We start from the raw sequence: 14309 nt of genomic DNA on the forward strand, positions 1-14309 counted from the left end.
AATCCACAAAAACCTTTACCTATCAATTACTCAGTCTCATTTAAATAAATCACTGCACAAAGTGCATGTATATAGTTTACTCTTTTAAAGTTGTCAACTTTGAAAAGTCAAAAGAACAATTCCATTTTAGAGTGTTTGATTTTTAGCTGTTAGCGTGAAAGCTAAGCAGTCCACTTGGGTGAAAACATACAACCCAAAAGCCACTAAAAGATTAAGAGTTATTTGATTCTGGAGATTGACTTGACTTGCCAGTATCTGGCCATCAGATTAAAATTTGAAAAAACATGATCTTTTGGAAAAAGCGATGGCCTTAGCTCAAACTCAGGAAGCTCTCTTTGTTCACTGTGAATAAAGCTAAAATAATAATAATAATACTATTATATTAAATAATACTAATAAACATAACTATTTGCAATAATTTTGTAATAATTTCAATATAAGCATTACAAAGCATTTTTAAGGAATTAAAGCAGGAANNNNAGGAATGAAGCAGCGTTAGGTACATTAAGTGTGTACTCACTAAACTCACACTCTAAAAAGGGAAAGGGACATAAAAAAACACAGGTAAAAATGGTTCAAATGTTTTCTGTACCATAAAAATGAATGTGCAATTGCAACATTTAGACTCTCGCAATTTCCATCATTTAAGAACTTCATAGTTAAACAATAACAGTAAAACCAAATATAAAGAAGTGAATTAAAAACAAGCAAGGTTATTTTAAAACAAGACACATTTTAAAGCTTTTCAGTCGTACTGATGAAAGCATTAGGCCTGGTAATATTGTATTATATATAAATAAAACCTCATTGAAGATAAATTTGCCATTTTTTCAAGCACACCAGTGCATAATTTTTATACACTGGCAAGATGTTTTATACACATCTTCCTGACAAATAAGAAACAAGTCAGAAACACATTCAGCACCACAGAAGATTTTACTTTTGAGCTAGTGACATCCTATGGAGTCAAATCCAATTATAAGAATACGTTTTTCCAATTCTTCAGATTTGTTGAATTGCTTTAAGCTCTCTTCAGATCCTTCTGCAGTCATCGCGACTATACTTGATCCACGTTACAACGATCGTTACTTAGAAGCAGCGCGCATGAGAAATGATAGACGTGGAGAAATGCAAAGCACTAAAGTAAAGTAATGAGAACATTGAAATGGAGTGATTCAGATCGCTGGACTGCAGTGATCTGCACTAACTTCATTTAACAAAAAAAAACAACATGTATAGTTAAGTGTGGGTATACTCAAGAAAACTGAGGGAAAAACACCACCAATATAATTCAAACTTGAATGAGGCTGTTTGGTTGTTACTGAACAGGAAAGGAAAGTGTTAGCCTTCAGATTGACTGCTCCTTTGTTTCACAAGAAAAACAAAAAACTGCAATAAATATAAGACTTGAACATCACAGACATGTTTGAAACCTTACTGACACTGCAGCTCTATGTGTTTGAAATAACAAGTGTAACAGTCACTTCTGTCTCTTCTACAACTGTTTGCACCCACATTTTTCACCTTTTACAGGGGAAACGACTGTGCATCTGCCTATAAAGAGAGGGTTCGTGGACCTACAGTGGATCAGAGATTTCACATTGTTTCACAGGCACAACAAATACGGTAGTTGTGCACATTTGACAAGGAATTCTTACTTAACATAATTTCCACATTTTTGCAGTTTTTTATGGTCTCGTACATATTTGTGTTGGGACTTGTATGCTTCAATTAGATAACATTTTTATATTCAGGTCAGGTTATATTAGCCTGGATGGGCTTGTTCTCTTGCTTTTGGGGTGTTATATAATTTCAAAGAGTTTTTGAATTAATTTAAGAGCTAATGATATTTGCTAAAGCTGATTTGCTCAGTTTAGGGTCTTATTATTTGCATGAAGCCTTTGTAAACCCCTACATATTCCAGTTTCTAACCTACAACAGGGCCCAACGTACAACTCAGATCAATGATGGTCCCGTGATCATGGCAGAGGCGCAGAAGGCCTTTCTCTCAGTCTGGGTTCACAACATAACGTCTTTGTACAAGACAGTAACATTGGATTTTTCTTCTGAAGTGCATCACAGTTGATAGTTTTCCTTAGCTTCCTATCAGATCCAGTGATTTTGACAGTAACCTAAATATCTAAAAACCATCAGACATTTGTCCCTTAATGTTTCTAACCAAGGCTCCACTGACACAATCCTTCTTCCTACAGTTAAGAGGATAAACTTCTTCTGAGGTTTTCAAGCATCTCAGCTTGAATCAGACATTCAGCTGCCAAGGACAGTTCATGTCAAAGCAACAGTCTTTACAATGACAATTTAAAAAACAATGGCAAAATAATAAATTACAAAAAGCAAAACTCAGTGTAGGGGCTGGTGACTGATACTGGGTTCTTTAAGGAGTGTGAAAAACACTGGTGTTTGGACTCCAGCTATGCCATGCTCACACTCACTCTCATTCATCCTAATTCAGTCACACAGTGCAGTCCAACTTCCTGTTCCCATCTAGAATGGGAGTTTCTTCAGCTGCTCGAAGGTAATGAAGAACTGATGAAGAGGAGTGTTGAGGAAAAATTGTTATTATTTTATAACAGTTTAGTATAGTATATGATTGTCATTTTTAAATCTCATGAGCTAGTAGCAGCTGAGAGCAGTGGACACTAGGTGGTGTCCAATGTCAAACTCTGGTCGGCTGGCCAATTGTAATTTATTTTATAAATATAATTTTATCATTACTTGTTAATTCTAATATACTATAAGATATAATCACTCTACAATATAAAAAATAAAAATTAAATTTTACATTTGAAAATGTTAACCACCCAGAAATAAAAACCTGAACTTTGATGCAGTGAGAACAGAGCTGAAAGGATACAATGATGTTCCAAGGCCCCAGTCGCAGCCAGTTTGGCCAAAAACCCTTATAAAGGGCAAAGAACCCCTCGTTCTTCCACGTCTGCATGACTCCGTCAAGCGTTCCTTTGTACATGGGGCTTCCAGATGTAACCCGCTGGTTCATCATACGAGTCCGAACTACGTCCACAGGATTGGAGGCCAGTGCCCCCGCCAGGCCACATGTAAAACTGGAACTATACAGCCATATGTAACGTTTTATAAACAGGTTTAACGGATTCACTGGAGTCAACACGGGTTCCTTTTCCAGTCATCCTTGATATACTCACATGAAATGAGTCAGAATGGTATCGCCCATGACGCCTGAGCGAAGCAGGTGCTTTTTGGTGATGTCATAGACAGGAAGTTCCACCCCGACAACAATGGCAGCTCTCTGTGCAGTGGGAATGACCCCCTGAGGAAAGGCAGGTGGAGCCAAGAGTGTGATTCTACAGTCAGACACGATGTGTTTCCATACCACATGCTACATGCCACTGCAACAGAGTATCACTGCACTCACTCTCCACAGCCCTCTGGTGCCCTCGGTCTGGTAGATGTTGATGAAGTTGGACATCATGCTTCCTTGGAGCAGACTGCCCTGTGCCTGCATTCTGATCTAAAATAAACACAAACAAACAAAAAGACTGCCCTGTGCCTGCATTCTGATCTGAAATAAACACAAACAAACAAAACCTCAGATGACAGATAGAAGGCACTGCATAGAAAAATAATTGGAGACGTACATCATCTTACACGAACAAATACAGGGCAGCATATTTTGGTTTCACAAGTTACAGAGAACTCATTATACAGTGTCCCAGCATCTGTGTCTGTGAGAAACAAATACTGTATGCTGATGACACACTTTGTTACTCTCCCAGTGCAAACCAGGTGCTTGGATGATATATTTGCCGTTGGCAATCCAACACTCTTCTATGGCAGGAAAATATGATACCAAAGTGCTTGAAAGGTAATTTATTTTAAGGTTTTAGAATTCTGCAGAAACTGTGCTCAGCTGCTTCTGCAAACGAAGACCATCACTTGAAATTTTGGTGCAGTAAAGAGCTGCTTCAATATCACGGCATGCTTTAACAGGAAAGAGTTACCTTGAGAACATCAGTGGGGTTGGCCAGAGAGGATGACAGGACTCCAGACACGACACCACAGAACACATTGATTACCATGGTCTCATCTGTGGGAAAGAAGACAAGAACGGCTGAATTATTAAGCACACACACACACTGTAATGACTCTATTAAAATAAGACAAAAAGACAAATGTTTTAAAATTGAAAAAGAAAAATACACTTTGACTACAGTAAAATTGAAAAAGAAAAATACACTTTGTAATCTGTTAACTTTTGTTAACACAAAAACATGTTCTAATAACATTTGCTTTATTCCACCAGGAGCTTCACACTGGTGATGTTAACGTTATCCTGTTAGAGAAGTTTCTCCACGGCGATCCTAACGAACTGATAACTATTTTAAAAACAATATTAGAAAAAACTACACTTTCTGTAACCATTATAAGCGATGAGCTTTAGTAGCAGTACAGCAAGAGTGGTGGCGCTGGTTAGTAGTAACCCAGGGATTTTAACATTAAAGTCAGTAAGGATTATGGAGAAGGTCATAGAAAACAATAAAGACATTTGTTGAGAACAAGTTACAATAATCTTAGATTATTTTGACCCACAGTCAGCATGGCCATCCTCACCCCGCTCACTTTTTGGGCAGGAGAACGGGGCGATCGATCCCACCACAACCACCGGACAAACCCAAGCCTGGATCAAAACAAGCATTTAAAAAACAAAAAGGCACAAAGCATGCAGAGTGGAAAGGTGATAAAAAACACTTAATATTTAGACGAAGTTATTTAAATACTTAGCTTTATATTAGAGTAGTACATGTTTACTTCGACATAATGGTTAAAGAAAATAAAGTCCGGGGACCCTAACCCATAGTATTTATTTTATAGACTGAAATAATTGTCAATCATTTACTGAGAAAAAAAGCAGCTAGCCCTTTCTATCATAATTGCCCATGTATATAATTAATGTTATAATTATGTTACATACAAGAGTATGAGGCAAACAAGAACATGTCAATGTAAAATGAATCTGTTCCCTGTAAATCTCACTTTCTATTTTCCATTAATTTTCAATTTTCCATTTTCTTGTAAGCTCTTTGCCTTATATTTTGCTTGTAAATGCAGCATGTAAATGCTTGTAAATGCAGCAGGCTGACACGGTAGCTCTGCTTCACCACATATCATTGGTCGTCAAACAAATTTGGACAACCTTTGTTCTCACCTGTCTACCTCTGAGAAATGCATTTACAGGCAACTACAGCATTGCCTTTGCAGCACACCAACATCACATGAATCAACATGGATTTAACATTGCTCACAGCTGAAACACACTTTAATTGCAATAAGATTATTCACAAATTTCTCTTATAAACCCAAGGAAATCATCACCATTTAACTTTAAAAACCCAGTGGCCAGAATAAGAGCGGTGAACAGCACTGCTGTCCAAAAACAAAAGAAAACACACAGTAAAAACAGCCACAAAAAAAAAACACTTTGGATTCCCAATTCATGCTGTCAAAGACTTCTTGTTGATCAACACTGCAACTAAACAATATGGATTAAATTCGTTTTTGTACATTTAAAATGTCTTGTCCCTTGATGTATTTACCAGCCTCACATACAACCAGACTCATAGTGGACACATTATTTGTCAACCACTGTGAATCCACACAGGAGAGAATAAATCCAATACGATTCTGCATTGGGTTTAATTTGGTGACAAGGTATTGGCACAAAATAGTTCATTCATATGAATAGATGAAATATTCTCACCAATGTGGAGCGACTCTGTTTTAAGTAACTGATGATTTTATTCACATTTATTTCCTGGAAAAAAACCCAATCACTTCTGCCAATGCCAAATAAATAGAGGGAACAGTCCCTTTTTGTGTTGTATCATTTTAACTGACTTCACAGACTGTTGCATCAGTGTTAAATCAGCTAAAGTAGGTAAAGTGTTGGAAATGTATATCTACCCGAATAATTAACAGTGACTTCCTGTCACAGTGGTTGTTAGGCCAGCTGCCAAAGTCAACTGATGGTTTGTTAATGTTTTTTCCAGCCTAATGTCTCGTCATCGAGGTTTCACTTGACTCTAATGACTGCGCGTAACTGAAGCCAGTGGTTTTAAAAAAACCCAGAGTTGTCTTTCCTGCAGGATGCTAAATTTAGATGAATTTATTAGACAAGCAGGAGGAACGGTTTCCTGCAGGATGCTAAATTTAGATGACCGAATTTATTAGACAAGCAGGAGGAACGACTGGAGAAGACAAAGAAATCAACAGAAGCTCCCACCTTCAGGATGACTGACAAACAGCCTTTTCAAGGTGTTGTAGGTTCCAATCTTGATCGTCCCATAGGAAGCTTGCCTCAGCAGAGCAGGAGAAATCCTGGTGGGAGATAAAACTCATGCTTACTAAGCTCTAACCTTTGTATAAACTTAAAAAGGAATTATACATTATGGCTGAGGTGTGACGTTTATATATAAACAAAGCAGAGTTTGTTGTTGCTGCCCAGTTTATGTCTTACCCAGAGTAGAGCGCTCGTACCCCCTCCTCTCTGCCGATCCTGTAAAGTGCATGGAACATGCCTTTGTAGCGCACCTCTGTGTACTGGGACTGACCCTGTACCTGAAGGCGTGTCTTGGTCAAGTCTATAGGAAATGTCCCTGAGGTATAAAAAAAATTATGATAAAAATAATTAAACTTAACAGCAACTGCCATATACCTTAACAATTCAGAAGCAAAATTGCCAGCAAACCTCCCTCGTACACAACAACTTAATGCCATCTCAGTTGGACTTAATTGAATATTAATTAGTTTATGGACTAAGAGCTATCTTTACCTAAATTTTATAGTTGTTAGTTATTTTGTATTATGCAATTTCTGACTCATTTGACTTAGAACAGAGAAAATAAAAACAATAAGAAATAGATGTTGCTAAACAATATTAAAATGCAGCCAAGAAACAAAAAAAAATAAAATAAATACCGGTAGCTCAAAGACAACGACTAAGTGCAAAATTGTTAAATAACAATTTGAACTTCTGCAAAAATGCCATGTCATGATGTGTAAGAATCCAGTCAGTTGGTAAGTTATGAATTTATTCAGAACAAGTGAGTCACAAAGCAAGACATTTAATAAAAGCCTGGTTGCAGGAGATGTTGCTGAACTTGTGAATTCGAATCACGTGCGCAGAACAAGACTATGCTGAACAAAGTCCAGTCTACGCATAACATACTTACACACAGGGAGTAAGCAAAAATGATCTTTTTTTATTAAAGTAACACAGAAACTACTAAAAATGACAAAGCCTGTTTTTTTGTCTATTGATCACTACAGCCCTATTTTAACTTGAGAGAAAGAAATGATTTATAACTAGGTAAACCAGTGTTGTGAACCACCATGAGTCTTCCGAGAAACATTATTTATTCAGTTAGATTAATTTGATCCTGTTTTGAAGCCCTGTATCAGTTCTGTTAGCATCTCTCTGCTGCACCATTTTGCCCTGCATGTAATTTCTGGATGTTTACCGGGTCTATGCACCAACCGTGTAAAGCATTATAAGAATACTGCGCATAGAATAGGATCTGTACAATTGAAATGTTGACGGAGATACCGGTGTCCGTGGTGTACGAACGTACCGAATTCTGCGACGATGGAGGCCATGCCTCCGTAGATGAAGGGCTTCCAGTTCAGGCTGGCCATGGTGTCCGCGGCGGCTGCTGCTGCTTCCACCTGCTGCAGCCCCGCTAGAAACAAGAGCAGCGCGCCCACACAAACGTCAACAATACAGCGTTGCAAGGGCACACAACACAACATCGTCATCGACATCGAGTGATGAGGAGGAGGAAGAAGAAGGAGAAAGAGGTGAAGAGGATGAAGGTGAAGATGATGCTAGAGAAAGGAGCTGAGCTGTGACGTTCCCTCAGCAACAGCGGCATCCCCAGCTCTCTGCGCCGGAAACAGACGCCCGCTGTGTTAGGGAGAGAGAGAGAGAGAAAGATAGAGGGACGTAGACAGACACAGAGAGGGAGCCAGAAACCTGCTGATAGATTGTTATTGGCTGCGGGTCATGTCATTCATACTATTTAAAAGATGTTGATTGGCTGAAAGGGAGCAGAGCCTGGATCTTTGAGTGACAGTAACAGCAACAGTGTCACGAGCATGAAAATAATTTACTGTTTGCAACATTTTACACGAATAAAAACAAAACGCTACAACAGATTTAACATTGTTAAACCAATCTATATTTTGTCATGTATAGTTAACAAACAAAATAAACTGCAATTAAAAATAATTTGTGAGAGAAATTACACATAAAATGAGGCTAGGCTAACTGCTAACCGCAGCTAACGCTCCACATTGAAAACTACAGTCTGTTAGCGTTTGTTGACAAGCAGAAGTTACCTTTACCGTCAGTCGTGTTCTGACAGGTGTCAGGGGTTTGGTTCCCGGTCAGTTACTTCACTTTAATCTCCATGACAAAGTCAGTGTTTGCAGCATGACTTTGAGAAGAAAGAGGGAAGAACAAAACCTAACGCTCGCTCTAAGCTTCCCATAACACAGTGAAGTGCGCCGCGAAGGTCAGAAACAAGGCTCCTTCTCAGCCCTTCAAAATAAAATCAACGTCCATTTAACATGTCTTGCATATGGTGACCAGAGAAGTACAGCTTTAGATAAATTCTCCCCATACAGAAAAACAGGACGATAAAAGGAATACTTACAGAAATATATGATATAGAGGATAACACTATTTGCATAGCATAAACTGCAAACAGACTATCCAAGGAACAATATTCCACTCTTCAAATTGTGTTTTTAAATCATCAATGTTCACATTTATTTCCAGGTTTTGACAGATTAAACAAACTAGATCTCTTGCAGCCATGAACTAAAGGAAATTATACTCACAGGAATGAAGCTCACAGAGAGGTGGGAGAATAACGTGGTAGAAATCTCTATCTAGAACTGAAAAATGTGTAGGGATTATTAAAAAAATGTTTTAAAGGAAAGTCGCAATCAGTAGGAACTAGATCTGAGCCCTATTTGTCATTTTTTTGTAATTAATATTTATGCATATTTTATTCTTAGCTTATTCAAGCAAGTAACTATCAAACTTACCGTTTGTGTAGCTCTCAGATCCCTCTTATCTAATTGTAATTTTACTACACATTTGATTGTCTGAAATGCAATGGACAAACACATTTTAAATATTGAAGTATTTATTTTACTGTGGCAGCAGCAGCCTCTGTCTTGAGATTTGTTGGAACAATTTCAAATTTTCTAGGATCATTTTGCCATTAGTATTTGCCTTTTCCTTAACTCGGTCGTATCATATGTTACCTTCACCAATCAAAATCAAGTACACATTTTTAGATTAAAATTATATAATCAATTCTATGAATTTTCATGTAAAGTAGTGCACCAATCAGGGCAGCAGACATCGTTAATGTAGGGATGCCATTAGTATCCTTAAAGCTGTTACACTACAGGAAACCATGTTTTACAACTCTTTACATCTCTGCTTGGTCACAAAAGGTTCACTGAAATTGCTGTAGTTTACAGAACGGTGCGGAAGAGTTGAGTGATTTGTTGGTAAACCTGATGGATGACTGATGGCAAACTTCTGCAGAAAGAAAAAAAAAGCAAATGTTAGAGCCTTTCAGTCCTTAAAAAAAATCATATTTTTTATTTAAAATAATATTCTTTTTTACTGGGCTTCATTTAAATAACCAAGAGAGCTACAGATTTGTATTTACTATAAATATATGTAATTGACAAGCCAATTATTCCATGTCAGTCTTGTAAAATATGGTGCCATTTAGAGGAAAACAGATGGTAAAGCATGGCACATATATATTAAAATTCTGGCTTTGACACTTAGCAAGGTCTGCAAACCACCATCTTCATAGGATGACATCAAACTTGATGCTTCATAACAATGTTTTTTGTTGTTGTCCTATGTCGTTAAAGGAAACCGGGACTCACCGTGCTTTCACAGTGACACCGTTGTTGCGATTCGGGTGGAGGCAGAAGAGTGAAGCCACACAGTAAACACAGCACAACAACATGGACAGCAGCCGTCTCTTCAGAGACATCTTCAGTCTGACGTAAACATATGTCAAAAAGAAACGAGTGATTACAGTAAAGAGGTTCTTGTCTCCATTGAGAACAGAAATCCAATCTAAGAAAATACTGACCTGAACTGAGTTACAGCCCTAGTCTCTGTCACATCAGTTGGTGTTGGTGATGGTGGGCCACGGTGTTGGCAGCGTGGTGACCAATATCACAGCATCCTGCATGGTGCTCTGTACAAGTACTGCTGACAGTCACTTTGTTTTGAAAGGTCTGGAATGGTCTAGCAGGGGTGAATGGCATTCCCCTATTGTGTGTGTGTGTGTGTGTGTGTGTGTGTGGCTATGTTAAGTTGTTTTTTTCAAATATCACTGCAGTAAAATGGACCAAAAAAGAATCAATAATTGCATTGTGATAGACTCACAGACTCACACCTCAATGGATACATGCATGACAAAAATGTACTTACTGATCATTTATAACAAAGATATGGAATACAAACATATGAAACTGACCAGATGTGTGTGAATCCCGGCTAGAATAAGGTTCTGTCCTGCCAGGTGTGTCTGCTGAGATCTTGACAGGAATGACAGGCACCGTCAGGACGAACAGTAAGGAATAAAATCCACCAAAAATGTATATATATATATAAAAAAAATCTAAAAATGATACTTTTGCATATTTTTCTTGATTTTTCATCATTGTATTACTGTATATAGTGGTAGTTAGTATGAAACAGTGTATCAAATGATGCAGAGAAAAATAAAATAGTCTGTGTCTGAAGACTGGACGCTGGTGCAAAGGTCAGTTCTAGTGATGGAAAAACAACAAAGTGTAAGTGGGAAAGAAACAGAGAGAGGGAGAGGGGGCAGAGAGAGATAGAGAGAGTGAGAGAGAGGGAGAGAGACCTGTTGATAATCTCCTATCCTTCTGTTTCTCTGCATTTGTTCATTATGGAGCTTAAGGGACGTTGAAGACGGGACTGGGACCTACAGACAGTTAGAGACAAAGTTCAGTTGTTAAACTGTGACATCAGTCAGTCAGGTCAGCTATGAGGCAGTTGTGCTTCGGCACAACAAGTTAAAATACTTTTAACTGCTGCAAGAGCTCAATTTTTCTGCTATATCAGCAGTAGATAAAACAGCATATTTTTTTCGAAGGCTCTAGAATCTCTCCTTGGAGACATGATATTGTATTTGACCACACAAGCCACCACCGAACCCTGGACATTGATGACCACCATCTGTGTGGACGCCAAAGAGTCACCAGCCCAGATGAAGCCCAGGGTGATGGGCATGATCCTGAGTGTCGCCGCTTGCCTTATCGTCTCCGCCAACCTCCTGGTGGCCATGGCTTTGTTAAAGCTGCTCCTTAGGAAGAGGACCCAGAGCTGGTGTTTCGTCCTTAACTTGGCCTTGGCAGACGCTCTGGTGGGCGTGGCCATCACAGGGCTTGCCACAGAAGATTTCAACAGCGACAAAGTTGGTGGCTCTCAGGACCAGCAGCAATACCGTGTCTCATCATCTGGAGATGCCTCTGCAAACACAACCACCATGGTCTCTCCTCCGGGGAAGGCCCGCTGTTTGATGCGGATGGCGTTTGTGATGTCACCTTGCACGGCATCCATCATGTCTATGTTTCTGATCTCACTGGACCGTTACGCAGCCATCAAAATGCCACTGCGGTACTCGCTGCTGTCTGGGAAGGGAACAGCATTTGGGTTCTTGCTGACTCTGTGGATCAGTGCCTTCACTGTGGGATTTCTGCCAAGTAAGAATATAAGTCATTCACCTGTTGAATACTGATGTACTGGTTGGATATTTATGGCCTCTTCACGTTGTATTTAGTGGTCTATTGTAGTAGTACTTTGTCACTAACGTCAGTGCATGTTCTCCTGTGTAGTGGTGGTTCCACAGCTGCAGACGAAAGACTACGAGGGGTTTTGTGCCTTCTTCTCTGTCATCCATGGAAAAGGTATCATCATCCTATTTAGCATTTGCTTCTTTCCAGTGCTCCTGATGTTTGTTTACATCTACCTTGACATCTTGAAGATTGCACAAAGTCACCTAAAGCAAATCTGCCAGGGTCAGCAGGCAGGCTCCAGGTCAGCTGAACGTGGTCAGGGTCATGAACCTTACCGTCAGCACCAGCATCAGCAACAGCATCATCAACAGCATCATCAACAGCATCAGCAGCCGCCGCTGCGGTGTAGTTACTGGACTCATATAAAGGCTCTGAGGATGGTGGCAGTGCTCATTGGCTGTTTCCTAGTCCTTTGGTGCCCCTTCTTTGTGGTCTGCCTCGTGCACGTTCTGTGCAAGAGCTGTGAACTTACTCATGTGTTGGAGAACCATCTCTGGTTATTGGGACTCTCCAACTCCCTTATCAACCCACTGGTGTACGCCTTCTGGCAAAGGGAGGTGCGGCTGCAGTTAGCAGCCATGTTTTCCTGTTTCTTCACTGGGAGGTCAAACACTGCAGGACGTCAAAGTGTCATTAGAAGAAATGACCCTCAGGATCCAGTGCAAACACAGGAGGTCCATGCTGTTGGTGGAGACAACATTAGCCCCACACTGTTGAGGCCAGTAATCTGCGATGATAGGGCTGACACTGCAGCACCATTCAGCACTATCAGCCCATAAAGTCTAAGTAACTGTACAATATTGGTCTAGTGTTTTACAGTATTGTTGACCACTCTAAACCACGGGACGTACTGCAAAAAGCCTTTTTGCAATCTGAGTGTCAGGGCCCAAAATGGATTTTTATCTAAATATATAATATCTAAAGATTCCTGGGATCCAACCAAGGGAAGATTTTTTTTTTTTTGTAACAAAGTGGTTGTATATTAGCCTTCTGTGTGGCCTGGTATCAGCCACTTTGACAACATGCATTAAGTCTGTCACCCAGGCCCTTGGTTTACTGAAGAGCACAGCTATAAACAGCAGCCATATCCACTTAATGATTGAGCTAAAGTCAGTGGTGATAATTAATCTGAACTTTTAATTCTAAAGACCTCAACAGATCAGCAGTTGATCTCCTGACCATGACATCAGACTTATGATTTGTTTTACTGTATGCATGAGTTTCTGTTAGTGGCACAGTCGAAATTATGAAGTGTACGTTTAATAACCGTTGCCTTGTAGCCACCGTGCCAGAGCTGTAATGTGGCGAACACACACTACAGTGTCCATACTACAGTACTCTGCTCCTTTATTAGCACTCCAACTCCGACTCATTCATGTATGATTACAGTAGTGGCTGTTCAACAGGCTTTTGTAAGCTTTATATTCACTTTTGATAATTAAAGACAATCCTTGTGAAACTCAGCTTTTGTGTGATCGTATTTTGTTAGCTCTTACATTGGTAGCAGAAGGTTAGAGATGAGTTAGGAGACAAAGAGGAGATATATGGATGCAGTGAGGGAGGACATGCAGATAGTTGGAGTCAGAGTAGAAGATGCAGAGAACAGGGAGAGATGGAATACATAAGCTGTACAATAGTCACTAGGGTGACCCACATGGAAGTGTGCTGGTACTCCACAGTTTTCGAGCGGGAACAGTTGGTCACTACAAAAACATAAACCATGCTCCAAAAGAAGAAAACTCTGAACTACCTTCATTTTACACCAACTTTAAGTTGTTAGACTCTCAGGTGTATTGTTCCCGTGCGATAAACGGCAGTAGCTTTAATATAATCTTTCTTGGATTAGAGATGAGTCTGTTTTTCTTATCTGTGACTCATCTTAACTGCACATGTTATATTTTATAGCTACGTCATTTAGCCAGTCATGGAAACTTCCTCCGCTCCATGAATCTTGATAAATGGTGCGGACTTTGCGTGTCAGCGGCCTAAACCAACAAAGCTGGACATGCCTGGATTTCTACATGAGGTCAGACAGGATAACATTTACTTTAGCATGAGCGATTGAGCGGAATCAGTCCAGATGGAAGTGGAGGTTGTTTGGCAGCTCAGGCTGTAATTTACATAACAAAGTTAACTTCTATACAGCCCTTAAATGATGAATCGCGGTTATAAACAACATCACATATATATGTTCTGTTTTTTCTGGTTTTCACAGACTCCCACAATTTGACCTGCCCAGATCCTCTGTAACATACAGTATATGTAAACACGTGGCTGATAGAAAACAAAAATTTGGAGACTTTAAAAGACAAAAAATGTTTTTAAATTAGAAATTACAAATAATCACAACAAAAAGTTTGAAAAATTAAAACGTGTTAACATTTTCA

General features: G+C 39.4%; 2 protein-coding genes and 1 long non-coding RNA gene across 3 annotated transcripts; 1 reads left to right on the plus strand and 2 right to left on the minus strand.

Moving 5' to 3' along the window:
- Nucleotides 1-772: 772 nt before the first annotated feature.
- On the minus strand, nucleotides 773-8597 carry slc25a14 (solute carrier family 25 member 14). The gene is made up of 9 exons (XM_017041992.2): nucleotides 8392-8597; nucleotides 7626-7957; nucleotides 6512-6650; nucleotides 6278-6372; nucleotides 3999-4084; nucleotides 3413-3508; nucleotides 3183-3307; nucleotides 2876-3089; nucleotides 773-2547 (listed from the first exon to the last, which is right to left on the minus strand). The coding sequence occupies exons 2-9, from the start codon at nucleotides 7813-7815 to the stop codon at nucleotides 2506-2508; spliced, it is 987 nt and encodes a 328-aa protein (XP_016897481.1). The 5' UTR covers nucleotides 7816-7957; nucleotides 8392-8597; the 3' UTR covers nucleotides 773-2505.
- Nucleotides 8598-8925: 328 nt separating this feature from the next.
- LOC103395147 (uncharacterized) lies at nucleotides 8926-10313 on the minus strand. Its single transcript, XR_523234.3, has 3 exons — nucleotides 10185-10313; nucleotides 9973-10089; nucleotides 8926-9610 (listed from the first exon to the last, which is right to left on the minus strand). It is a non-coding gene; the product is annotated as an uncharacterized LOC103395147 (long non-coding RNA).
- Nucleotides 10314-11213: 900 nt separating this feature from the next.
- On the plus strand, nucleotides 11214-14286 carry gpr119 (G protein-coupled receptor 119). The gene is made up of 2 exons (XM_008332747.3): nucleotides 11214-11829; nucleotides 11962-14286. The coding sequence occupies exons 1-2, from the start codon at nucleotides 11244-11246 to the stop codon at nucleotides 12699-12701; spliced, it is 1326 nt and encodes a 441-aa protein (XP_008330969.2). The 5' UTR covers nucleotides 11214-11243; the 3' UTR covers nucleotides 12702-14286.
- The last annotated feature ends 23 nt before the right edge of the window (nucleotides 14287-14309 follow it).

Source organism: Cynoglossus semilaevis, chromosome 19 (assembly GCF_000523025.1).
Source record: "Cynoglossus semilaevis isolate Cse_v1.0 chromosome 19, Cse_v1.0, whole genome shotgun sequence".
Classification (NCBI taxonomy): domain Eukaryota; kingdom Metazoa; phylum Chordata; class Actinopteri; order Pleuronectiformes; family Cynoglossidae; genus Cynoglossus; species Cynoglossus semilaevis.